This window comes from Lates calcarifer, unplaced genomic scaffold (assembly GCF_001640805.2).
Source record: "Lates calcarifer isolate ASB-BC8 unplaced genomic scaffold, TLL_Latcal_v3 _unitig_5786_quiver_433, whole genome shotgun sequence".
NCBI lineage: Eukaryota > Metazoa > Chordata > Actinopteri > Centropomidae > Lates > Lates calcarifer.
This window is the reverse complement of record NW_026117727.1, coordinates 556,970-582,634: the sequence shown is the minus strand read 5'-3', so window position 1 is coordinate 582,634 and position 25,665 is coordinate 556,970. Positions and strand designations below refer to the sequence as shown.

At 39.1% G+C, this 25,665-nt stretch overlaps 2 protein-coding genes across 4 annotated transcripts; one reads left to right on the top strand and one right to left on the bottom strand.

Annotated features, from left to right (window-relative positions):
• Positions 1-837: 837 nt before the first annotated feature.
• On the top strand, positions 838-6,436 carry LOC108876810 (nucleoside diphosphate kinase A2). The gene is made up of 5 exons (XM_018666555.2): positions 838-990; positions 3,278-3,410; positions 5,517-5,618; positions 5,757-5,869; positions 5,990-6,436. Exons 2-5 carry the CDS (start codon positions 3,282-3,284, stop codon positions 6,102-6,104), a joined length of 459 nt encoding a protein of 152 aa, XP_018522071.1. The 5' UTR covers positions 838-990; positions 3,278-3,281; the 3' UTR covers positions 6,105-6,436.
• Positions 6,437-7,671: 1,235 nt separating this feature from the next.
• On the bottom strand, positions 7,672-25,469 carry mbtd1 (mbt domain containing 1). 3 transcript variants are annotated; one of them, XM_018666550.2, is made up of 17 exons: positions 25,282-25,468; positions 23,951-24,155; positions 23,675-23,808; positions 23,471-23,585; positions 23,297-23,379; positions 23,098-23,215; positions 22,360-22,494; positions 22,171-22,259; positions 21,686-21,920; positions 19,918-19,973; positions 19,120-19,224; positions 18,827-18,974; positions 18,552-18,634; positions 18,148-18,382; positions 16,707-16,778; positions 14,782-14,937; positions 7,672-14,289 (listed from the first exon to the last, which is right to left on the bottom strand). In XM_018666550.2, exons 1-17 carry the CDS (start codon positions 25,300-25,302, stop codon positions 14,171-14,173), a joined length of 2,109 nt encoding a protein of 702 aa, XP_018522066.1. In that variant the 5' UTR covers positions 25,303-25,468; the 3' UTR covers positions 7,672-14,170. The 3 variants fall into 3 exon arrangements, with proteins under 3 accessions (XP_018522066.1, XP_018522068.1, XP_018522067.1); XM_018666552.2 differs by lacking the exon at positions 14,782-14,937 and having other exon boundaries at positions 25,282-25,469; XM_018666551.2 differs by lacking the exon at positions 7,672-14,289 and having other exon boundaries at positions 14,305-14,937; positions 25,282-25,469.
• Between the last annotated feature and the right edge of the window lie 196 nt (positions 25,470-25,665).

Sequence of the window (25,665 nt, the reverse complement as noted above, 5' to 3'; positions counted from 1 at the left end):
AGTGCTGCAGTGATGGAAGTCCTTCTGGAAGTTTCTCCCATTTCTGCACAGGATCTCATCCAAAGTGACCACCAGGTTCTTGGTGACCTCTCTTACCACGGTCCTTGATAAGCTCGGGTCTAGGAAGAGTCCAGTTTGTTCCAGACTTCTGTTTAAGAATTATGGAGGCCACTGTGCTGCTGGGAACCCTTAGTGCGACAAAAATGTTTTTGTAGCCTTCCCCAGATATGTGCCTCGACACAATTCTGGAAAAAAATTAATTAAAGGATTTTAGCTTTTTAGCTTAAGACCGGAGGGTTAGAGGTTCAGACAAAGCTGAGGTTTGTGGTGAAGCTGGGGTGATTTAAGACACTCCTCTGGCTAAAAAGTTGAAAAGCCTTTATTCGGATGGTTATTTCCTGATGAAAGACCAACAACTCAACACAAACAGCTTCCTTCAGGTTCAGCTGTATATTATTGTTTATATGTCCAGCTACACTGTCTTGAATAGCTCATCTTGTATTACAGTAGTTCAGTAAAGTACAAAATAACCATAAGAATCAATTGATTTTTTTTTTCTCATTTTTTTCTTATTTCTTTTGAGTATGTTTGTCAGTGTACACCTGTTTTGCGCACACACACACACACACACACACACACACACACACACACACATATATATATATATATATATAATATATATATATATATATATATATATATATATATATATATCATAATCAGCACAAACACATCGGGTTAAAACCACAATAAAGAAATAAAAATCAGTGTGTAGTAAAGCTTTGACTTCGCCCACATCTGACCCCGCCCCATCCTGCTTGCTGCGGAGGGATAAGCTTGACTGCCTTTTTACTTTTGGCTCCAGTGACTTGCCGTTCGCCAGTCTCCGCCTTCACACATAAAACGCGGCTGCGCACTCTCTGTCGCTCTTCTCCCACGTTAACCAGAGCAACTGTTCTCTGCTACCGGCACCAGAGCCTCATTGTAAAGGTAATATCACCTTACTGTTCTGTAACGGTTATTAGCGGTGTGTTTAGAAATGTACACATCCCTCTAATTTCTCCCGTTGTTTAAATAGTCGAGTTGTTTTTTCTCTTTTTTGTGAAGAAGTCTTGTTTTCGAGGAGGTGTAGTGTAAATTTAGCACAGTCAAACTTCTGTGTATGACATTTATTTAGGTAGTAGGTTTTAAAAGCATTGGTTTGGTGCGGTCTTAGCGCAGTAATGCGTTTTCCGCGACGCCTTCCGCGGCGCTGCCCCGTCATGTTGTACCATTTTCCGCAGCAAGGCGAACAAAAGACCATGTGGCTGTCAGTGAAGGCCTGGGCCTGTCCCGGCAATTTCTGGGACGCCTGAATGTTCCACTTGCTGTGTGCTAAAATTAATTAGATGTTTCGGAATTTGCGCAATAGCTAGCAATGAGTTTTTCCACTAAGGAGAAACTCTCGTCTTTGACCGGAGTTCCAGGCCTAAGACCGGGTGTCAAGTGCAGTCAGCAGATCAAACGCCATTGTGAACAGACAGTGCTGAAGTCCGTTTGTGTGCTCTTGCACTTGGCGTACGTGTCGCCATACGCCGCTCGAGAGGCTGTTGAAGCTGCTCTGTGTTTGCGCAGGAACTGCACAAACCTGGCAGAACATCACCAATGGTCCTGTTTAAATGCAGTTTTACTGTAGCTGTGCGCAAGTTTGGCCTAACGAACACTTCCAAACCTCTGAATATGAGTCAGCTGCAGCTACTGAACTGAACTCAATATTGTAAAATTACATTGACTTTAATTACGCACAAATTCTCAGTGCCAGTCACATATTTTACTCATGTTAGTGCTACATATTTGCTTTAAATGCAAAAGAGGGGAGGGGAATAAGTAGGAGGAGGAAGAAAAGGACGAAGGAATAAAGATGAATTGGATATTATGGCAGTTTTTTTTGTTTGTTTTGTGCTTAATGATGTGGAGCTTGTATTTGAAAAGCATAGTACACACTGGTATACTTGTATAAATACTGTCAACGTAGGCAATACTGTCACTTCTTAGTGTATTAGTGGTTGGTAGGCCTGCAGCAATAAGGAACCACTAGCCTTTGGCAGTGATTGCCACTGCAATAGCTGCTTTAACAGCGGAAGGCTGGTATCATTTCCTCGCCTAACCAGTCTGGCTTTCTGTCATTCAGGCTGTATTAGGATCAGTTGCACAAGTGTACTCTTATTTTACAGTCTCTATGAATGGCAGTACCTCTATCAGGAGTTTCTTAAAGTATGTCAGTCTCCAGGGATTACCTCCATATAAGACTATGGTCTGGGTGGGAATCATGTTAGATTAATGCTGCTCACATGAGGTGCTGTCATCCTTACAGTGAGACACAAACTGGAGATGAACCCAAGCACTGGTGCTGCTAGTACACTATCTGAATAAAAGAGACTGGTAATTCATTGTGGCCCAAGGTTAACAATAGTTTAGAGTGTGTGAGTGCACAGAAAAACAGGCTCCAACATGTTTCCACTAGATTAAATAATTTTAGGGCTGGGGTGGAATGATCATTATTAATTATTAAACAATTAGCTTTTTAGATTTGGTATTGTTTCTATATTTCTACAAATTTTCTAAAATGGCTGTGGAATTTGGTACTTCTAGAAAAAACTCATTGTAAACCCTGATTTAATTGTACATTTCCTAGAGCTCCAACAGATGCCTTCTTTGAACAGTCCAAAACCCATCATGATAAGAATAATGGCAAAGGCTCACATGTGAGCAGCAACCTTTATTTCTTGACAGACTATTTTATATGATTTAATTTTTTCATTATTTAACAAGACACTAGACCTTGTAGGTAAACTTGCATTTGATCAGAATGAGTTGAAATGCACCAGTTGAACATGATTTTACTCATAATGTATTTTTACTAAAATAAATAAATAAATAAAAATGGTACATAATGGGGAAACACCTGGAAAATACTGGGATATTAGACGTTTCCTGTGATTAAACATCTGCGGAGTCTGTTTCAGAGAAATGTTGTAGGGATAAACGTCTTGTGGGCGGGGCTTGCAGCCAAAGTCAGTGTCCACTTCAAGTGGTCACACTGTCAGCTCCACACTAACCTGGGCTACGTCGTCTAAGCAATGGGGTCGGGGCCCTCGGCTGCCGGCCCCAACGCCGCCTGTGCCAAATGCGACCAGATGGCGTGAGTGACTCTCAGGCTCACTCCTCCTGCAGATTGCATTTAAATTCTTTTTGTCTTCATCCAGTTTTTTTTTTTGTTTGTTTGTTTTCCTTTCAGAATCATGGCTGAGCTGAAGGAGCGCACCTTCCTTGCCATCAAACCTGATGGTGTGCAGAGGGGCATCATTGGAGAGATCATCAAGCGGTTTGAGATGAAAGGCTTCAAACTCGTGGGCATGAAGATGCTCCATGTAAGTAAACAGTTATATCTTTGATGCATTGGCTTATACTTACCTGTTAGGCAAAGGACATGACATTAGCTGCTTTCATAATTGTCACTGATGTTATTTTTAAACCTACAGTATATGCACATGATCTTGTGTGTGTGTGCAGTGTGACAGTTAAGACCTCCGGTGAGCTGATAAGCCCGCTTGTCTATTCCTGACTGTAGCACAGGTCATTAGTGTTGGTCTCTTGATCCTCTAACATCTGATCTGCAACATTGTGGGACACTGCTTAACTCTTAGCATGAAGTGTGGTTCATTTATAAACCTACATTATGCAAGAATTTATGTAAAAATCACCTGTTTCCTGGGTCTTGGTGTAAAAAGAGAAAAAAAAAAAAGTCCCTGTCTGTGTCACTGAGGTGAAGAAGATTAACTCTGATTGCTTAAATTAAATCCTGGTGTCAGTGTAGGTAGTGATTGAGCAGGAAGTGAAATCAAAATGGAGAGCCAAATATAGTCTGACTCAGCAGCACAGAACATGGTATCCAGAGGAAGAGAAACTGTTTACTAAATGTAGACCTGCATGTTGTGTTTTTTGTCAGTCATCTCTCTGAGATGTTTGAGAGGGTGCATGCCATCTCAAGTTATCAAGCAATAAGACGTCCTGTTCAGAAGAAGAACTGCATTTGAATGACTTGCAGGCTGAATTTGTCTCATTTGATGTACTTGACTAGTATGGCTGACATTTAAATTGCAGTTTGATATTTTGGCTTTTTCTTTTATTATGATTGATGGATCGCTGGTTATTATGCCATTTTTGTCCGTATAAACCCAAAGTCTTGCTGAGCCAAGGTGTAGGCGTGTTGCCAGCCTCATGTGCTTGTAAGATTGTTGTGAGCTGTGAGCAAATATGGGAGCATTTTCTACAGAGGCTTGTCATCCAGTGCTTCTTACCATCGGAGCCCGTCAGGATAATGGAAACGACACATTTTATGAAGTGGACAAAGAATCGGTGTTTAATCTGGATTGGTCCATCTAGCTGATGCCCAGTCTTCTTAATAGGGTCAGACTCTGTGCCGAGCTGACGGATGATTGTTGCATCCTTAGATAGATGCCAGAGCTCTGTGCTTCCAACCAGGGTTTGAGGTTAGCCAGATGACCTCAGGTTTAATTCTGGGTAATGACAGTGGCTCACTTGTAAAACATGGTAATCATTCCTACAGGATCCCAACATGGACAAAAGAGTTTATAATAAAGTGACATAAGGAGCAAGAGGGTTTTGTAGATCAGTTGACTCATTTTGCTGTTCCAGTCTTTCCATTGATCGTTTGTTCAGAAAGAGCAGAAACACTCCCTGACAAACTTAATTCCTCTAAATATTTACAATATAATCTTCAGCCTGACTAGTTTTGTTTCTATCCCAGTCATGTGATCATTGTTTATTTCACTTTGATTCTCACCTTTGTACGTCACTAGAACCAAATTTACCTGAAGGTATCAGTTTCCTCTCATATCATAATAAGTATTTGAATTTGATTCTTACAGCATTAACTACTATTAACAACTCTTTGACATTGGATGTGCTCATGGCTGGATCAGGAAGTCCTGAGTTGGTGACCGCTCAGTGAGACTGTAGCTGTTCGGTTTAGTGAAGCCAGATAATGAAAAACACAAAACTCACCTCTACAACCTCCAGCCTGTCAGTCTGTCACCAGGAGAGAAGTTTCCTCAAACAGACTGTTATCAAAATAAAATGCACATCAGACAGATGTGCATGCAGAGACTGATGGTTACAGGAGGGCAGTGGAACCCAGGATATTTTCTGTAGTTACAATTTAGATGTCAGACACTGGCATTTGAATAACATGCCATGATATTGTTGCTGTTAATATGATTGACTGTGCTGTAATTTGTTATAAATTCATACTGAAGTTTGACTTCCATAGTGAAGACATCAGACTAAAACTCTAGCTTCCCAGTTTACAGTTGGGATGAAAACAACATAGAGAACACTGTACTGCTTTGACAAAGGAAGACTGATGCAGCCTCACCTGCTGCAGTCGACAAAAATAAGAATTGTAAGTGAATATGTAGAAAACTCATGTGGACTGCTGTGTCTCCCTTCTGCAGGCCTCTGAGGACCTCTTGATGCAGCACTATGTAGACCTGAAGGACAGACCATTCTTTCCTACCCTCATCAACTACATGAGCTCTGGTCCAGTGGTTGCCATGGTAAGAAGAGACAACACACAACACATTAAGGCTTTGGAAACCCTGGAGACGAGTCGCGGTGCCTGAGACGTGCTCTGCTGAATGTGCTGACAGAGCCTCTGGCTTTATTGCTCATCATCCCTCTGTTGTGTATTCCAGGTGTGGGAAGGCAAAGGTGTGGTGAAGACGGGCAGGGTGATGCTGGGTGAGACCAACCCCGCTGAGTCCAAGCCTGGAACCATAAGAGGAGACTTCTGCATTGACGTTAGCAAGTGAGTTGAGGAGTTGAGCCCTAAACCTGGCAGCACTGCCCTGTTTCTTTTGGACTGAATGTTTGGATTCTGTTCATTGGTCTTTTTCTTCACTCGTCGCTGTTTTTTCCTTTTTCACAGGAACATCATCCATGGCAGCGACTCAGTGGAGAGTGCCAACAAGGAGATCGCCCTGTGGTTCAAACAAGAAGAGCTGGTCAGCTACACTAGCTGTGCCTTCAGCTGGCTCTACTGAGCTGTCCCAGGTTCTGCAGCAGTCCTCACTCGCTGGTTGGAGACCACTGAAACTTTTGCCTCAGATTTCCTGTTTTCACCTGTAGCCTAGCGGGGAGAAGAACCAATGTCAAGTTCTTCACGTCCCGTGGTCCACACATTCCCTCCGGCCCCTCTACTCATCATCATACTGTACTGGGATCTGGTCTCTGCGGATGTCCATGTCTAGTCCGTATCCATTCCTGAGCTCATACCATCTAGAAACATTCCATTCCTTCCCTGAATGTACAGTTAAACTTGTCTTTAACTGTTTTGTTTAAAGGTGATCTGCTTTCCAATAAAATGCTCACAATACCAACTGTCTCATTGGTCACACTACACACACACACACACACACACACACACACACCAGTGTTTCCTCTTCCACTGCTGAGGTCCTCACCTCCAAAGAAACCAAACAAATTTACATCTTTACATCCACTGATTTCAGCTCACTGAGTTATTTACAGCTGTTGACCCCAAATGTCTTAAAGTCAGGCCAGAATATCAGTGTACACTCAATCTGATGGCAGTGGTGAAATTGCTAGCAGCTCTGCTAGTCCCAGCCAGAGTACTGACCACTCTCCTGTCACAGCTTTATCGCCGCCCCCCAACGCTCCCAACACCCCACCCCACCCCACAGGAGGACCGGTTTTGACCCGTCATAGCTGTTGAAGAGGAAACACTCCTGGATTTACAAGACCAAAAATTTTAAGATTAAGTGGAAAACTAAATAAAAATGTGCACTTAATTCAGCTTCACTCAAACTCAAAACAACAGCTACAGGGAACTGACATATATAATTTATTTATTTCTGTGTTTATATGGGCACTTGACTGTTTTAATACAAACATTAACATCCTTTGTCCCAGTAGACTAAGTATAATTGAAAAGAGTGATTGTATTTTTGTAATGAGATTCAAGTTGATCATACTGATTTCAAAGTTAAGGATTCATAAGCTGAACCAAACACCATCACAGTATCTTAGTTGGTAACTCAATAGACTTCCATAATGACTCCAGTATTTTGTTTGCCACAGTTGAATCAGACTTTCAATTTTTCTTACTTGTCAGCTGTTTGAGTCCTGGTCTGGTGGGACCTTTGCAGCACGTCATTCCCCTGCTCTCTCTCCACTGTCCTGTAAAAAGCCTCAAAAAAGAATATCAAAAACAACATAAAATAGTAAGGCATAAAAGCTGCACATTTATCAGACACAGCTGACAGTATATATCTGTCAACAACAAAACATTTTAAAGTGAAGACTCAGAATCACTTTTGGTTGTGTTGTATTTTTTAGTGATCTTCACTGGGGCACTGGGTGTGTATGTGTGCAGTTAAGAGACAGAAATTAAATCGGACTGCAGAACACATTTTCCACCCCGACTCTCTCCCTTCATCTCTCACCCACCCACCCAGTCACACACTCTCACCCATTCCAAAATTCTTAGCTTTTTTGTGAAATATGAGAGAAGTTCAAAAACTTTTTTTTTCTTCCTTACCACTCCTCAGTTTAACACATCTGTCTAGCTGACAAAGGGATTCCACAGTGTTTGAAGTCATAAGCCTTTTATTCAGTGTAAAAGTCAGATCTTACAAAAATCACCAGATAAACTTTCACAGCCATGCGGAAAACAGTTTGCAACGCTTGTAAACAAAGAAGCCATCCATTACAACCAATATTATGATCCAAACATTTGGCTTTATTTACAAAGTCTATCAAAGCTTGATCACAGCACAAATTTACCATATGAAAGGAAACTAGTATACACTATCAAAAAGATGTACAAACTTTAAACTGCAATCTAATAATGTACCTCAAGGGTCAGTGTTAATATCAATAGATTTTTTTTTTTCATTTGTATCCAAAATAAATTTTGCACCATAACCCTCTCAATTCACAAGTATTTTCAGACAATAGTAATCCCAATACATTAAGTCATTTTTATCAAATATATATATAGCACCACGATATAATGGTTTAATATAATTAGGGGGGACTATCACATACAAAAGACCCGTGTTAGTATCCAAGAAAAAACAACAAAAAAACAACTAATATCCAACTCCAGCCTGCACCTCATCACTGCCCACATATGGCAGAACCAGTTCAGGTGCAGGAAGTCTGCAAGAGCTCTGCAACCACAACTGTGTCCTTTCTATGGAAGCTCATCACCACCAGGGAAAAAGAACGAAAAAGATGAAAGGTAATGGCCAGATACAAACAAAATTAATCATGGTAAGTCAAAATTATGAAAGTGCCAAATTAAAATTTAAATCAGCTATGACATATATCAAAATCTGCAGCTACTGAACCAAAATGATTAGACAAAAAAAATTCAAAAAAAGTCCAAATTTAAGTCAAAACTATGACAAACGTTAAAGTTTTGACTTACTAAACCAAAATTATTGTAGAGAGTGGAAATTTAAAATATGATAGTATAACAAAATTGAAGCCAATTATGAGAATAGGTTGAAATTTGAATAAAAAAATGTAACTTATGCCAAAATTATGATTACATTAAAATGATAAAAAATGATCAAAATCTAATTTTTGATGAACTACAATAATTTTGCTTTGTGTCTTAATCGTAGAATTTGTATTTTATAATCTTGCTTAAAATGTTCATTTTCATTCCTGTCATGCTTAACATCTCTGTCCCCCCAAGGCTTCCATACCCTCCTGATTCCAGTGGACGAGGGAAAAAAAAAACAAAAACAGACAGACTGAAGACCAACCAATGACGGTCACAACAAAAAAACAAGCTCAGCACAACATCGGCACATTGTGTTCTGGTCTACATGCATTCAGTTAATCAGTGCACCCAATCCCAAATCAAACCAATCAAATTGCTTCCATTTCCAGCTGCTAATGACCAAACACTTTACATACACAGGTACCCAATACACAGAGGTCAAACATATTCCATTTATAGATTTGGGGATCAATGTGAAACAAGAAAGTTGAGTATCTACAAGGAAAAGTGAGAAACAGAAGATCCAAAACAGTGCTGATTGTGCATTTGATTATTTAGGGAGAATCTGGGGAAGGGTAGCAGCAATTAGTCCATAGAACAGTCTTTTCTTATTTTTTTTTTGTACTAAGCTATTAATGCAGTTTTGTCATGAAGTTCTTTAATGCTTCGTTCTGCCCTCCAACATCAACATAGAAAGTAACTCCTATGGCGGATCCTAACTTGGATTTTATCTGCTTCAAATGATTGTGAGGCGATGTCTTTTATTGCTCATTTGGTCTTAGAAGCTCAGCATTTCAACAGAGCTTTGTATTCAATCTGATCAGGAGACAAAGTAAAAAAGAAATTGGTAGATATAAATCTCACATCCTGGTCAACAATAAAAACACAACCAGAAGCTACAGAAAGCAGACTGAACCAAAAAGGTAATGAACAAACATCTGATTTTTTTCATCAAACGTAGAATTTAACATGAAGACCAATTATAAAGCAAAACATGGAGAAAAATACATGAAATGGAAGCGAGATAAGACCTTTTGCTTTTTGAATGGTAAAGAGGCAAACAAGTACCATAATAACAATCTTACAATCTTATAAGCAACTGAATACCGTATTGTGAAATTTAACAACTACTCAATAGTTACCATTGAAATGTTTTTTAATCTTGAGCTTTCGTGCCTGAATTTTACGAGGCCAATTTCAGCAACTTGAGTTTTGAATTTTCAGAATTCGTCTTAATTATATCATAATGCAATGAAATCCAGAAAGATTTTTTTTCTTGTGGGGTAAAAAGAAGCTGGCTAATTTTAGCAAACAATAATTATATATAGTTTTAAATTAGGTTAACATAGAAATTGTGTGCACAGGATAATTATCTTGTTCAAGATGATTATTTGTGCATACAGATTAAGTTTAGATTAACTTGAATATAGTGTTTCAAATACTACACAGATTAATTTTCTAATACATACAGTGAAACAATTAACAATAAACAAGAAAATGAAATGCTTCTAGTTGCAATTACCCACTGCAAGTTTCAAAGACACAAATTCAGTCAGCTGGTTATCAGAGTTAAATATTTCACGGCAATGAGATGTACCTAAATTTCAACATCAAGTATCTAATTGTGGTTGAATTTCACAATTTCCAGCTGCTTGAAAGATTCTAGTTATTAAGGCATTTATTTGCTTCCATAAAATAGATGCACACAATGAAGACACCTTTGAGCTTTTCAACCCAGCTGATTCAGACTGGTAGTTACAACCTTTACAACCAAAAAAAGAAAAACAAACTTCCTGAGAATTGAATCATGAACCTTACTGGTAGAAAGAGAAATTATGGGTCTTTTACCGTCACTGAGAAGTTTAAATCTGCTTTTCATTTCAATACCGCCTTTGGCCATACAGTGAGTTTTCTGTATATGAATCCTTGCTCACAAACACCACATTTATACAATACAATTTTTGTTAAATTATCTCATATGTTAATTATATTAATGTAGTGATCATAACATTTGTGGGTGCTATAAGTTTTATTTAACATAGCAAAATAATATTGGATCTATTACTATTGCATATTATTCAAATTAGAAGACTACCTCGTGCTGTGATATAAATTCTTAAATGTTTGGTGCCTAGTCTTCAAGTGGATCATATTTAGGTAATTATTTTCATTTGCATATGCTAATACACTGCCACAGTCTATTTCACACACTTTAAGCTAAATGTGGCGAGCATCAGGAGGTAGTAGATAAACAACTGCAAAAATCTAGCTCTAAGAAGAATGAAAGAGAAGGAGTCTTGTCATTTCCATGAGCAACCATGGATATCTGACTAATCAGGATTAGTTACTTCATACCATCATAGTCATGAAGAATATATACGCACACACATACATATCTATAGAATCTCTCACCACTTATAGTTCTTGTCTTGTTATAAGTGAATGCTGCCCTTAGAGACTATTGGAAAAGCAGTGCATTGTTTATGTTCCATTATTAATGACAAACCTGTTATTCTGTGGCTCAGGTGACTCAGAAACTAGCTTGCATACATATGGCTCTGACATGAGAACAATCTAAGCAATAAAAAAACATGAATGTTTTGCATATTAACCTAATAAAATATTCAACATACTGTACTCTTTTTTCGCATTTGGACAACAAAATTGCTTGACTGAAGCAAGGCAGATTTTCCTGCAGTTCTCTTAATTTGACAAGAGTCCAACCTCACATTTTCTATGACAGAGACCAAACCTTTATGCTACAAATGCTCAAGTATGGAGTCTTGAGTGTGCCACATTTTCAGTGTTTAATCATATTAGGTAATAAATTCATATTTTAAAAACCTATATACTGATTAATTGAATTTGTACTTGAATGATGAAAAAAAAAACAATAATAACCTCATCTCTTGCCCAATGTCAGCTGGGGCAGTCCCAGCCAATTTGAGTAGCTGCTGCCTCTCTGAGGGCTGTTCTTAAATTAGAGTTTATTTATTTCTATTTTAATATTCAATTATTTATTCACAATTTAACAGAATTAGGGGATAGACATATCAACTGGCAAATTTAATGCTTCATTTGTTTTTGTTATTGTTTTTGAGATTTTGTTGCATGTTCTTGCATAAAATTTAAATAAACTATTTATAACTGCTTTTGTAAAAAAAAAAAAAAGAAAAAAGCAATTTATTAACTGATTACAATTGAACACTGAGTAATAAAATTATATATAATATATATAATCATTTTGGTGACATACCCCAGACTCCATACAAATGAGGAGTTCCAGATAGAACTCTGAGCATTTGTACTCCTCTGGGTAAAAATACAGCAGACATGGTCCAAAACACAATAGAAACACCTGTATCTGCAAAATGAATCACTGCTGTAGTGCAACCTTTGACAGTGAGAGAGAGATGCATTCACCAGCATCCACAACATTTAAATATGCTGTACGGTTTGGCTGACACGTGGGCCCAACATTGGCCGGTTGTGTTGACTGCCTCAGATAAGTCTGAGATTCCCCCCCGACAGCAGCTACATCCAGACTGTAAAGGTCAAAGTACATATTGTAGGGTTGGACAGTGGGAATAACCCTATCATACCAGTAAGGTTTCTCTTTTATACAACTTACTTTTCTGCTCACTCACAGTCACACTATCCAAATGTGTGTTCTCGTTTAGTAGTAAATCAAGGTGATTTTGTGAAATGGAAAAAGATTTTTATCTCCACAGCTTCATCATTTCTGTTCAAATTGTTACATCTCTGCAAGGACTCTTTTTAAAAATACAAGAGGAAAAATGAGGTCATTAGCACTGCTGAGTTCTTGCTAATGCAGTTACTAATCTACAATTATTGGTATTGTGAGATTTCTGGTTACTGTGATAAAACACATTAAGCTCTCGAAGCTGCCCAACATTAGATTACATCATTAGATATGTGGTCATTTGATTAAGCTTATGCTGCCTTATCTATTATGTGATATGGCTCAAAATGTGGACATACAACTGGTCATAGTTCTTTTCAAAAATTCCCACAATGCCCACTTTATGTAGCTGAAAGATGTTAACATCTACAGACCACTGAGTTTTAATGAAAGAGCAGTGAAATGAGCAAGAAGTGTCTCCAACAACTGCATCAGGTATATTATTCTTTAAAACTGCACCATTTAAATTTCAATATAATATGCTAATTTGTTCAAATTTTACCTTACAGCTGTCTCAAAAATAAAAAAACAAAACAAAAACAAATTACTCAAATTATTAAGTTTCCCGGTGCAGATTTAATGTGATTTGTTTAATGCAGAAAATTTGTAGATCTAGATTTAATAAGATTAACTACAACATTCTCAAACCTTTTAATACCTTATTTATAATTTAAAAATGGCAAATATTTGAAGACAAAAAAAAAGAAGAAAAAAAAAAGAACAATATTCTAGTTGCCACCCTGGGTATAGTTTTACATCATCTGTATTATTTTGGTGACTTTGATGAAATCTGAATGCTGGGATGCAACAAAGCTGTGGTATGAATGATAATGCTGGCCTTGAATCAGATTTTGGTATTGTAATGTCTGAATCAGAAACAAGTGCAGCTGTGGAAATTTACTGGCCAATATGGGAAGGAACGCAATATCCGTAATGCTGAGCAGCACTGTACTGCCACCTCTCTTCAAATCACAATCTTTGATCTATACTCTGTAATTATATTTGATTAGGTCTTCACATACTATATGAATATAATCACTTCTGTGAAACAATGCACATTACATTTCCCACACAGCCACTAAAAATGTAAATGCAAAATAAGCACATTAAGACGAAAACAACTCAACAACCCAAAAAAAAAAAAAAAAAAAAAAAAAAAAAAAAAACTTCAAGTACTTTCAACGAAGTAGAAGTCCACCTGGCAATATGAAAATAATCAAAATATACACAACTCTGCTCCTCTGTCTGCCAGCCTCTGTTATCTCCTCAGGCCGTTCAGTGGGTGTCTGACCTGAAAACCAACCAAACCAAAATTATATATTTATATCTACACACAAAAAAATAAAGACCTGGCTCAGTAAATGGTTCTCACAGTTTCTACAGGTCTCTGTGCGTGGCCCAGATTGTGGCAAAGGCAGGATGGGCTTATGTCAACCCCCCGTTTCTGTGGAAAAAGGGTTGTTTTTTTTAATCCATCTAAATATATCTCGTCTGGTTGGATTTTTCAGACAGGAGAGGAGAGAAAGCCGATGTTGCGTCACCCGGCGGTGGTACGAACGAGAATGCCCAAATATCTGTGACCCAGGCACGACCCTGGGTGCTTTCAAACCCCTTAATCAGCTTGCATGGGTGATTACGTGCACACACAGCTACAAGATTATAAGACTGTTCAAAGGTATGTTCCTTTCAGTATTTTTCAGAAGAATTAAACCGACACCCTTCTCCTCTTCATCACCGTTTCCTGCACTGACTCCATGGAAGGCCTGTGGCATTGGTCGATGAGTGTGATTTGAGATTAGCTTGACTTTGCTGAGGTTTTCCAGAGGTGTGTCCTGTCCGGGTTTGTCCTGCTCTGTCGTGACCTTATGGACTTAGGGCTCCTGTTTGATGTAGTAGCTGCCCGAGCCGTTGCTTTCTTGGTCGGAGGTGCCCTGTGAGAAGGTAAACTCGTCTGCCTCCGCTGTCTCCTCCTTCATTCGCAGGAGAGATTCTACAGATGGGACAGAGACAGATGAGAGAGAGAACAACAGCATAGATGAGCCACTTGTGTTCATGCACTTTGAGTAAAAAAAAACACAGGGGGAGCCTTTGTCTTTGTTCCAGGTGTTAATGCTTACTCCACATGCATGACAAGCATCAGGAGAACTACTTTAAAATACATATCAAATGAAGCAAACATGCCTGATGACTGCTTCAAATTGGAGACAAAACACTAGTAATGTCAAAACTCTAACTCCTGCAAATTAAATGAAGAAAATTAAATGAGCAGTACCACTCTAGACCTTTATTGGCATGAGGATATACTGATGTGAAACCAATGACAATGAATACATACAAACAAGGGTTGATTTAACAGTAGAACATGCAGCATCAGCAGCATCCAGCTCCACAGCGAGGCCTGTCAGACGACTGTCTCCTGTTAAAAACGCTCTTGAGCCTCAGAGGGCTCAGTGTTGTGCTGGTTTTATCTTTAGTGTGTTACCTGATTTGTGGGTTTGGTGGAGGTGGGTTCGGGGCCGGGGCCGAGCGGGCCCCTGGGCAGGGTAAGGGGGCGGACTCTGCTCTTCGTCCCCCGAGAAGCTGCTCCTCCTCCTGCCTGCCTGACTGAAGGGCCGTCGACCAACCGGAATCTTCCTCTCTAAACACCAAGCCAGACTCAGGTAAGCTACCAGGGGCTTATCACACACAGGGGTTCAGTTCATCTAGGAGAGTGGTCTCAATGTTCAGATTATGAATTAGGAGGGAGAGTCAAAAAGGTAAAGTTTAAGAGCTTAAGTTGAAATTTTTAATTCAACCTTAAACAGTTGTCACTTGATATGCCCATCTGAATAAGCCCCTGGTAAGCTGTACTCAGACTGCTAGACCCAAGTGAGCAGATGCACTGTTAGCTACCGAGAGGAAAGCTTCTGTGACAAACCTGTGGAGGACTGTGGCTGCCAGTATTTAAATTAAATCATTTCATAAAATTCAATTTTCACTTCCCATTTGAATGATGTATGACAAAATTAAAACTAACGATATAAAATCCAGTTTTAATTTGATAATATGAAATTCATAATTAGCACTAAAAAAAGAAAGTTCAGTATTACACTGCCATAATAAATACAAAATGCATTCATTCATTATCTATACAGCTGATCTGTTAAGGGTTGCAGGGGGGCAAGAGGCGGGGTACACCCTGTACAGATCACCAGTCCACTGCACGGCCAACACATAAAGACACACACACTCACATTCACACCTACAAGCAATTCAGAGTCACCAGTTCACCTAACCTGCATGTCTTTGGACTGTGGGAGGATGGACTCTCCCCAGAGGGGAACCCACACAGGCACAGGGAGAACATGCAAACTCCACACAGAAAAGCACCGGGCTCGAACCCAGAACCCAAAATCTTTCTGTGAGGCGACAGTGCTAACCACTGTACCACTGTGCCACCCCAAAAAAAAAACAAAATTGGGGGAGAAAAAATAACCATTAAGAACTGACTTTCCATTTCTTTCTAGGAAATTTAATTCATTCTGTTGAGCTTTGAGTCTGAACAGTTTTCAAGTACAAAAAGCAAAGCCTTTCAGTCACTTGACCAGGGCTCCAACTGTTCACACCCACTCACTAAACAAAGCCTCATGATCCAGAACCAGAGGTCCTGTTGCTATTACAAACATGCCAAACTCTAAGATTCTTGATATTTTCATGTTTCTGGTTATTTTAACGCAAAATAGTTACATGTTGTTGTTTTGAAGATTACGTTTTTAAATAAAAAGAAAAAATTTACCTTGCACATTACCTGCCATTCAGAAAGTAAAGGTCAATTTCACATGCAATTCATTATATTACAGCAATGTTATGTTTAGGAGTAAAGTTTTATGATGTATTTTTGAATGTGAAAATTCAAAATGTATTTGGACTTTTATAAATTTAATTTGGATTTTGTCATACATCATGTGCACACAAATGGAAACTGAATTTGATTTGACTTTAAATGTTGACGGCCACAGACTTCTATATAAAACTGCATCAAAAGTGTTCAGCACAAAGTGAAAACACTTTAACATTAGCATCTGCTTTTGTGATCTGAATCTCTGGACCTAAACAGAGCTTCAACTCCAGGCCTTCTGCTCTCCTGTACCTGAAGTTTCTGAAACACTAAAACAAAATCTCAAACACTACTTAGTCCAAATGTGTTCTATCCCGCTCAAAAGACAATACTTTCTTCTTTTCACGCATCCTGCAATGTGACACAGAAAGTCCATTGAAAATATTCCTAACACACCGAACAGCTGACCAACAACACAGCAGCAGAGTTACCACCAAGTGTAACCAGTGACTGTAAGATTAACAGGGGAAAAAGAAGGCGAAGGAAGGAGCGGAGAGAAACTTATCAACAGTGCGGGAAGGATTACTCACTTTTCTTTTGGCCTTTGTACTGCTGGGCCTTTTTCTTCTGCTTGGGCACAGATTGAGGCATGTCTCTGTTACCTGAAATATGACCATCACACAGAATAATATATATATATATAGCACACAGATTGTATAAAAGCACAACCTATACTTTTGCATGGTGATCCAACACAGTGGATCAGTATTGGTGCTGAAACTGTCCTTATAAAGGTTTAGATATCAACAATGATGTTATCAGTCTAAATAAAATACAATTTCTTTGTCATAAAGTTTCTGTTACCGGTTACATTTTATTAATGAATGCCAGCCTAATGACTCGTTTTTTGTGCCACAGCAGTCCCTGGCCTCATGCTAAATTACATAAACATAGTTATCCAGTTAGTTTCACACTGTAGGGAATATAGATTTTACTCCCTATCAGCAGATATCTTGAGGTATTGAATTTGAAAAAGCTGAAATAATGTGTCCTTACTTATAATTACAATGTATCCATTATATCAGGGGTTGGAGGGAAAAAAACTTTTTTAAGTATTACAATTCTTTTTTTTTCCCCCTTACAATTTCTTGGTCCAGCTCTAATTCAAAATTATTATTATTATTTTTTTTATACAAACAAACCAAGAGCTGTAAACATGATATTAAAAAGACTGATCGATAACTCATTGCTTTGGTAACTGTCATCCTGCTTCATCCTAAGGGAATTCAATTCTGCTGCCAGCAGATCAATAAGCACAGGTACAAGCAACAATAGTTTTAATGTGTATATTTATGTTCTCTGGTGTCAGAAGGAAGGTCAATAAGAAATAACTGATAATAAGTATTATTAGATTAGAAGTGTTGCTAGACAGTAAATCGACCATTGGACATGAGTAATAACTAACAAGTCAGGACTTGTACAGGAATATCATGCGAAGATTACTTTGGAACCACTGTCAGGCACACTGTAATGGACTTAATGAACTACCAAAACATACAGAATAATAAATAAAAACAACTCACTGATGTTTTAACTAGAGATTTGCTGAATAGGTTTTAGTGCAGTGTTGCGATACTAGCAGGCCAAGGTGGACAAAACACAGCTGAGGACATTAATAAAAGAACTGGCATTTAATCTGCCTAATTTTGCTGATGCTGATCCGTTAAAACATGCCAGGATTGGCCCTAACAGATCCTTGTTATCAATAGATGGATCTAGTTTAGCTTTTGAATTCATGCTAGATATCACGTCTACTATCATAAAACACTGTGGTTGGTTCATTTACTTTACACCACAAACCAACCACACCTGAGTCTAACTGGAAGCAGACCAAGTCTCTTCTTTTCAAGTGGTCCTGGTCCTGTTGTTTAGTCCACACCAGGGTTTGACTGATAGCTTTCACATTTTGTCGTTATAGTGACTCTAGAGGAACCTCAGTATTTATAGAGTTGAAATGGATCATATTCTTACTCTGTGAAGCAGGGGGTTGGAGCTGATAGCCTGTCAGCTGACACCAGCCCACAGGATAGAGGTCAGGTGACTCGCAGTCCACCCACTGGTCATACTCGTCCTCCCAGCCGTCAAAGTGGATCCTCAGTAGCCGGTGCACAATCCTTGTCACCGTGGCAACACACACCAGCCGTGGCTCCATCAGGTCAACAGCCTCCAGCTTCATGCCTTGTCGAAAACCATGATTGGGAACCTCCTAAGAGATGCGAGGCAGCAAGTGGCAATGGAAAAAAATCACTTATTTACATACAACAACAACACACATAAGAAACTCCGATAAATCCTAAATCCCATTATATTTATGTCAGTCACTGATAACTCATTTAGAGAAATTTAACACAAATAAAACATTTAATAAAGCCTACCTTGTTAAATAGCTTGACAGGAGCAGCTATTGATCCTGTTTCTCTGAGGTAGTCAAACCATTTAAATGGTAGTTTAGTGTACCCTGGGAAACACAGTTAGCACGAAGACCAGAACATTAACAAATCATATGCTAGAAAATGCTACCAAACTATTCTTAACTCACAACTTGACCTTGGAATGCATGGTAGTGAACAAATAACAGAGGCTCTGTGGTCCTCTCAATGGGAGAAAGTGTCCATTTACTTTTTTGAAGAACTCAAACAAACTGTAGTACCTCTAGGGGGTGTGAGTTCAATGTTGTTGATTTCACAGAAGCCGACAGGAAAGATGGAGGGAGATGTGCCGTGGTAGCAGAACCAGTCTGATCCGTCCACTGCCTCCGAACCATCGATCCCGATCATGAGGTACCCGTCTGCCAACACCTAAACAGCAGAGAGCGGCTGAGGTTAGAACTGAACAGAGCAAACATTACTGAACCAGTCGAGGCAAAACTGTCTCTGTTATTCAACAAAGTGTTTTTTTTTTCCTGACAAGAAGAACCTGACATTAATGTAAACACACACTAACCTTTCTTACAGTGGCTACACATATAGCTGAGAGGTTTAGGGGGTCAATGGCTTCTAACTTCATCCCATCTTTGAACCAGTCCCCACTCTGGTCCACATCTTTCACCTAATGCACACATGCAGAAAGAAATTAAATGTTAACATTATAAGGGTAGGCTTTATAACAGGGCTGTTGTGCAGGCTTCTTCTTGATCATGCAGGGTTTTCTTTTCTCCTGGCTGCTTAAGTTTTGGGTTATCAAACAGAAAGTTAGGATCATAGCTATAATTGAGTCAAGAGTAAAATTTCACCAGATTCAATTTTGTTGCAAGTTTCCACACTTTTATTTTTATCCTTAATTTTACCTATCAACCATTAATTTTGTGGCTTGTTTTCATATAGCCTAAAATCAGTTGATCTTATTTAAAAACAGTCTGCTGAAATTTGACTAAAATACTCTATTCTTAGTCTTGACTAAAACTTAACTAAAATGTTTGTTGTCTTTGACTGAGACCATACAAAATGTCTAGAGTTTTAGTCAACTGCAAAACTGGAATAATAAAGATGACACTGACCAAATATGACTATAACTCAGCCAGGCTTTTGATCTCAGGACTAAAACTATGACTAAGATGACAAAGGTAACACTACAAGAATTCAGTACATGTTAACATTTATTTATTACTGCTTCCATATCTCCAAGCCTTACTTGTACCTGCGCCTGCTAAATACCATGTCTACAATGACTGCTAATGAAACATTGTACAACTTGAGAAGACATCTGGGGCAGTAAAAATAGAAATGTTATATTGTGTGTTACCTTCTGGAAGAACTGAGCAGGAGCATCAACTTGCCCCTCCATTTTCTTTGTAATATCTGAAAAACATACAGACAGAATTACTCGTCATATCTGAGATGTTTAAGCAGCATACACACACAAAAAAGAGCTCTGTGAGTATTAAATCATTTCAAAGGAAGGATGAAACTACTGACAACTGGAGTTGAGGATGAGCTGGGCTTCAGGGTATGTTGATTAAGTATACCATATCTGTTATCACCACAACCAATGATGACTTTAAATTTTCATGATGAACTTGATATCTGAATATTGTAAATGTAACCATAAAGTGAACTACAGGACACCTAAAAAATGTACTGCTGTCGTTTGGTTTCCTGTGTTTATCTGTGACAGAGTACACACTCTAGTGACAGCACTTATAGTATAGTATAATCAGTGCCACTGTCGCCTAGTGCTGCTCATGGTGGGAACTGTTGGGTCTCTCTCTGTAAATACCTAGTTTTAAAGAGTATGATCTAGACCTGCTCTATATGGAAAGTGCCTTGAGATGACTTTTGTTATGATATGGCGCTATATAAATAAAATTGAACTGAATTGAATTGCAGTAAACTGTACTAATGCGCAGTTAATAAAATACTAATGCACCTGCGTGGTGCTACTGTTATTATAAAGCAGAGTTTTACCCTCAGTAACAGAAATGCTGCTCAGTTGAGGAGCAGTGGCATAGTGTCAAATACAGGGTATTCCTGGAAGAGGTTTCAGCATATTGCTAGTGTTTCCACCCTCACTTGAAATTTACAACTAATACTGTCACCATATTCCCTCATAAAATGAAGACACACAATATTCACAATTTACACATGGTGGCAGGAGACGTGGCTTACGACTGATGTGCATGCTGAGGCTTGAGCAGATTAGAGGGGTAGAGTGTAACCCGGGTTATGTTCTGTAGGTGCGATTCACAGATGTCCCCAAAGCAACTCACATGCAGACTGTAGTGCATGAGCAGTAGGCGCAGTGTGTGCAGCCTGTGCAGTCACACATTTTGGGCTGCAGTCAGACATCTGCAGGGGGCTGTATGTAGTCCCTTATGGATATTGGCAAGACAATGACGTTTACATCATGTGGACCAAAGGTGACCCTGACGGGCACGCATGTTCCCTAAACACCTCACATGCAGACTATATTTAGATGCTAGCTAGGCAGCAAGAGACAGAGAAGCCTCTCATCCCAAATGTGTGGCCGAACATTATTTCTTGAGAAGAGTGTAATATAATTCCAATGTAAGATTACCTGTTGTTGAAGTTGAAAGCAAGTTTTTTTAATCTACATGGGCGTGTCTTAATCTACCTGCTAAAGCCATCCAAGTAGAGCCTATGTATGGGACAAGCTGCCACACTTTGAACAGTTTCTTTCTCTCATGAGGTTGATGTCATTGTTTTGCAACACACAACTGTCATAACATGCCAGCATCTATAAAAGGAACTGATAAGCTAGGTGGCATACAATTCCAGTGGTTCTGTCAATCGGTTATCAATTCCCACTCCTACCTGTGGAGAAGTGGAAAATCATTTGCATGCTGAAATAAAATCATGTTTCCTTGTTAACTATGAGGAGAAGACTTCAAGACCACAACTTCAGAGGATCCATTTCAAGATGCAAATCCCTGGTATGCTTCAAAAGAGAGGGGCTAGGTTGCAGTTAGCAAAAGCATAAAAAAAAAAGAAATATCTAATATTTCATATCTTTCTTATTAAGCCTTATATGCATCATTTAAACCGTTACCCACCAGATCGTTTGAAGCGGTGTCCAATGCTTCGCGACCAGCCTATGTTGTGGATGAGAGGGCTGTACATGTGGCACCAGAAGTCATCTGACCCATCCTGGCTCTCCTCATAGACCAGCCTGAGGCGACCTCCAATTACCTGCTCCACTAGTGCCACCCGTGTCCGGCACAGGTAATTTTTATCCACCACCTCTACCCGCATCAGCTTCTTAAAGGGGAACTGCATGTTCTCATGTACCTACAGTGAAAAATGATACATGGATTTAACAAAGGCAAAACCATTGATTGGTATTCATAGTTGAAATGCTTGCATAGATGTAGAAGAAGAAGTTCTTTTGTCACATAATGTCAAAAGGCATTATCAAATTTGGAAATGTTTAATTACCATAAAAAATATTTCAAATATCAGTTTGTTTTAAATTCTAAGATACAAGTGCAGTTCATCAAAAACCGTATAGTTCAAATGATTTGGTAGTAGTGTGTCTTACCTTGGCATTAAAGTCAGGTGGCAGTGTTTTAGCTCCAGTGAGACGCTTCACAAGAAAGGCTTTCCAGTTAGAGTACTTATGCTGTATGCCTGTAAGAGATGACAAAAATAACAGCAACAATTACCACAAACCATCCAAGAACACAGGCATTCATGAGCAAGACTGTGAAAAGTTTGGCACAAGGCTCACTTTTTGGAGGTACAAGGGGTTTGCCACTAGAAGCACACCATCCCACTGGGTGCACCTCAGGAATACAGAGATTACACCAAAAGTCCTTATTGGAGTCGTTGTCAAAGCCCTCATATCGCAGGAGAGCCTTGAACCCTGCAGAAGGTTATGAGACACTGATGAGTTGACGGTAGACGGTAGAGTAGACATCTATAGCTCATAACAACATCATCTGCTGAAAAAGGCTGTAATAAGAGGAGTGACTGATAGGTTTGTGGCCTAAGGTAGAGGGAGGAGTTAAACAGCTCTCATTACACGCACATGCAGTGCAACCTTCGAGTGATTATATTTGAAGTTAATGACTTTTATGGTATTTCGGTTTCAGATAACTGAAAACTGTCTGAGAAAACGGTCCACTGCAGCCATGACAACATTATCACTGTTAAAATAGCGATCACTGGTGACCACTGTCTTAATATTGGTTAGGAGATAGTAGTGCAGGTGCCAAAGCAAGCAAACAGGTCAGGTGTTGGATGAGTTCAAATTCACACTTGGCAGAGAACTGCACAGAGGCTAATGCTGTATATTTTCTCAGACAGTGAGATATTTTTAAATTATGAGTTTGAACACATTTGCCATATTATGATATATATATGTATATATATATAATCATAACAAAAAAATTGAATTGTTACTACTGTGATATAATTTTAACAATTTCTCCGTTTGTCCTTTGATTACTTGTAAAAATGGCCTTACCTGCTAGCTTAATGATTTCTGCTATCCAATACACCTTAGTGGAGAGGTTGGTATCAGAATTGAGCACTTCAATCCTAACACCTTCTTCTATGTCTCCCCAGCATGTCCCCATAGGAGCCTGAAGCACAGGGGAAGCTGTTAATTTATACAGTTCAGGAAGCAACAAATTAGTGGTCACGTTCTACCTGTTTTCACTTACATGCTTGAAACAGCTGACTGGAGCTCCAACTGTGTCATTGCTACAGATATACCGACCCCAGTCAAAGCTCTCCGCAGGGACCACTGACAGAAACAAGAATGGTGTAAAGCTGGAGTATATCTAAACAGCACTGTTACCCCATTAACCATCATGACTGCTTTTTTTATAACATACCAGCTTTTGATTTCGCCTGGTTCTGTTGACTTGCTTGGTACTGGGCATAAGCTGCCAATTTTGCCCTAAGAGGCTGTTTCTGTAAGACTTTTGCCTTTTTCGTTGGTGGTTTACCCTTTCAAAATTAAAGCAGAAATCAACATTTGTATAATTATGTATCAGTTTTAAATAAATGTGTTATAGTAGGGCTTGTAATGTATTTACCTGGAGTCTTGCCAAGATACTAGCTTTTTTGGAATTTGAGGAATAACTCCTAGAACACGACACACTGCAGAAGCGCTTGGTTTTGGAGTAAAAAGCATCTCGCACTCCGACCATCCCACACATCTCGCAAGTGGCTGTGAAGATGACAAAACAGATCTGTTAAAATCATCAGACTACTGCATGCTGGCAAACTATTTTTTCTTACACATTGAGTTATATTCTCTATTCTAGAGATCCACTCAGACTTTAGTTCCAAACACATTCCCATGCACTGACCCATTCCAGCCTTGCCATCGGGGTAGGTGTAGACTTGACCATTGTTCTTGATGATGGGCAGGCTGGCAGGGATGGAGGGCACCACCTCATCCTCACTGTCCTCTGAACTGGAGCTGCTGGTGGACTCCTCGCTGCAGCTGTCATAGCCATCAAACATCCCGAATGAGTCTCTCCGCTTGCGCTCTGAACGTGGGGTGCGTTCAGCCTTCACGGTTGAGGTAATGGAAAAAGACATCTGAATTAATAAAACAGTTTAATGCTGCAGCCAACAATTCTCTCCCTTAACAATTAATTGTATGATTATTTTCAATTATTTGTTCAGAAAGAAAATAGTGAAAATGTCTGTCAGTTCCCAAACCTCAAGGTAACATCTTTAAATGTCTTGTTGTGTTTAAAGTCTAATGCCCATAGAGTTCAGTTTACCATCACAGAAAGCAAAAAGAGCCAATCTACAATATATTTGCATTTCAGAAGCACGGGTCAGTTATTTAATTGTTTCAGCTGGATAATGTTCTGGGATTATCCTGTTTCTAAGTTTTGTTGATTATTTCATTTTGTTTGTTTTAAGCGTACAATTCTAGTAGTTTGGTGCATATTAACAATTTTACACCTTAATAATAATAACAATATCTCTCTTTAAATCTCTCATCTGTTTCGGAGTCTGCCCTGGGAAGTTGGCTGAGGAAGCCAATTAGAAATGACTATGAACAGATATTAAGAAAAGACAAATCTAAGTGTAACTGCTGCCGTGAAAACCTTAAGATTCAATAGGTCTTGCTCATCAGGTGCACTGAATCCGGAACAGTGTTGAAATATTTACTACAGACCCAGCCTGTTTACTTCCTCCTTCTAGCATCACAAGTAACATCCGAACTGGCTGCGCTAACATTGACTTTTTAGCCTGCAAGAATGCTGCAAGAAATAACAATGTAGCAACTCGTAAAGAAATTCTAAGCGAAATTCAAGGTGCAGGAAAATAGAAACGCTAACTAATATTCGAGCCAAATTACGGGACGGCCTTATTAGAAATAGCTCCTAATGCTAACTAGCGTTAGCACAACTAGCTAGCGGAAACCTGTTTTTCCAGTTTTAATCACAAAAGCACACCTCACTTTTCATTTACCTTGCAAACTTATACATACAGATATGTAGTTAAAATAAGTGTGGGGTAATTTTATTTCTGGCGTTTTTGGCGAGCTTTCTAGTATTTAACGCTAGCTGAACCCTTAGCTAGCTACGATTAACAGATAACAACAAAGAAGGGGCGCTAGCCTCAGCAAGTCCACTGTAAGCGGAGGCTCACGGCCCTAAAATGATTCAGATTCACTCACCAAATCCCTTGTCTCTTCCATCAGCCCCTCATATAGATAACGTTCTAGTCAACTGTGCCAATGCAAATAAAACCCCTGTGCTGGGGGTAAGAGAAGCTTTGGAAATAGCAACTGCTAAAATGAATACTACCAAGCTGTGTATCAACAAAATTACTCTGCTACTTCTGCGCATGTGAGCGTAACCTACTTCCTTGCGATTGGTCAATCCGGAATGGAGGTCATCCAGATACAGAAACAAAACAGTGGACTCCGTAATAAAAATGAATGAATGGGCTCTTCTGTTCAAGTACAACATAGAAAAGAACGGAATTAAAGTTCTCTACCAACAAAGTACGTGGAGATAATGTTCGTCGTACAACTAGTTGTTAAGCATTAAACTCACTT

Bases quoted from the DNA above. Each gene is read 5' to 3' on its own strand.
- mbtd1 (XM_018666550.2), bottom strand. From the start codon at position 25,302: ATGGAAGAGACAAGGGATTTG. The intron at 22,260-22,359 runs GTGAGCCTTGTG...CATCTCTTACAG, and splicing joins ACCCCTTGTACCTCCAAAAA to GCATACAGCATAAGTACTCT. The intron at 18,383-18,551 runs GTAGGCTTTATT...CGCATCTCTTAG, and splicing joins CTGTCAAGCTATTTAACAAG to GAGGTTCCCAATCATGGTTT.
- LOC108876810 (XM_018666555.2), top strand. From the start codon at position 3,282: ATGGCTGAGCTGAAGGAGCGCACCTTCCTTGCCATCAAACCTGATGGT. The intron at 5,619-5,756 runs GTAAGAAGAGAC...TGTGTATTCCAG, and splicing joins CTGGTCCAGTGGTTGCCATG to GTGTGGGAAGGCAAAGGTGT. The intron at 5,870-5,989 runs GTGAGTTGAGGA...CCTTTTTCACAG, and splicing joins TTCTGCATTGACGTTAGCAA to GAACATCATCCATGGCAGCG.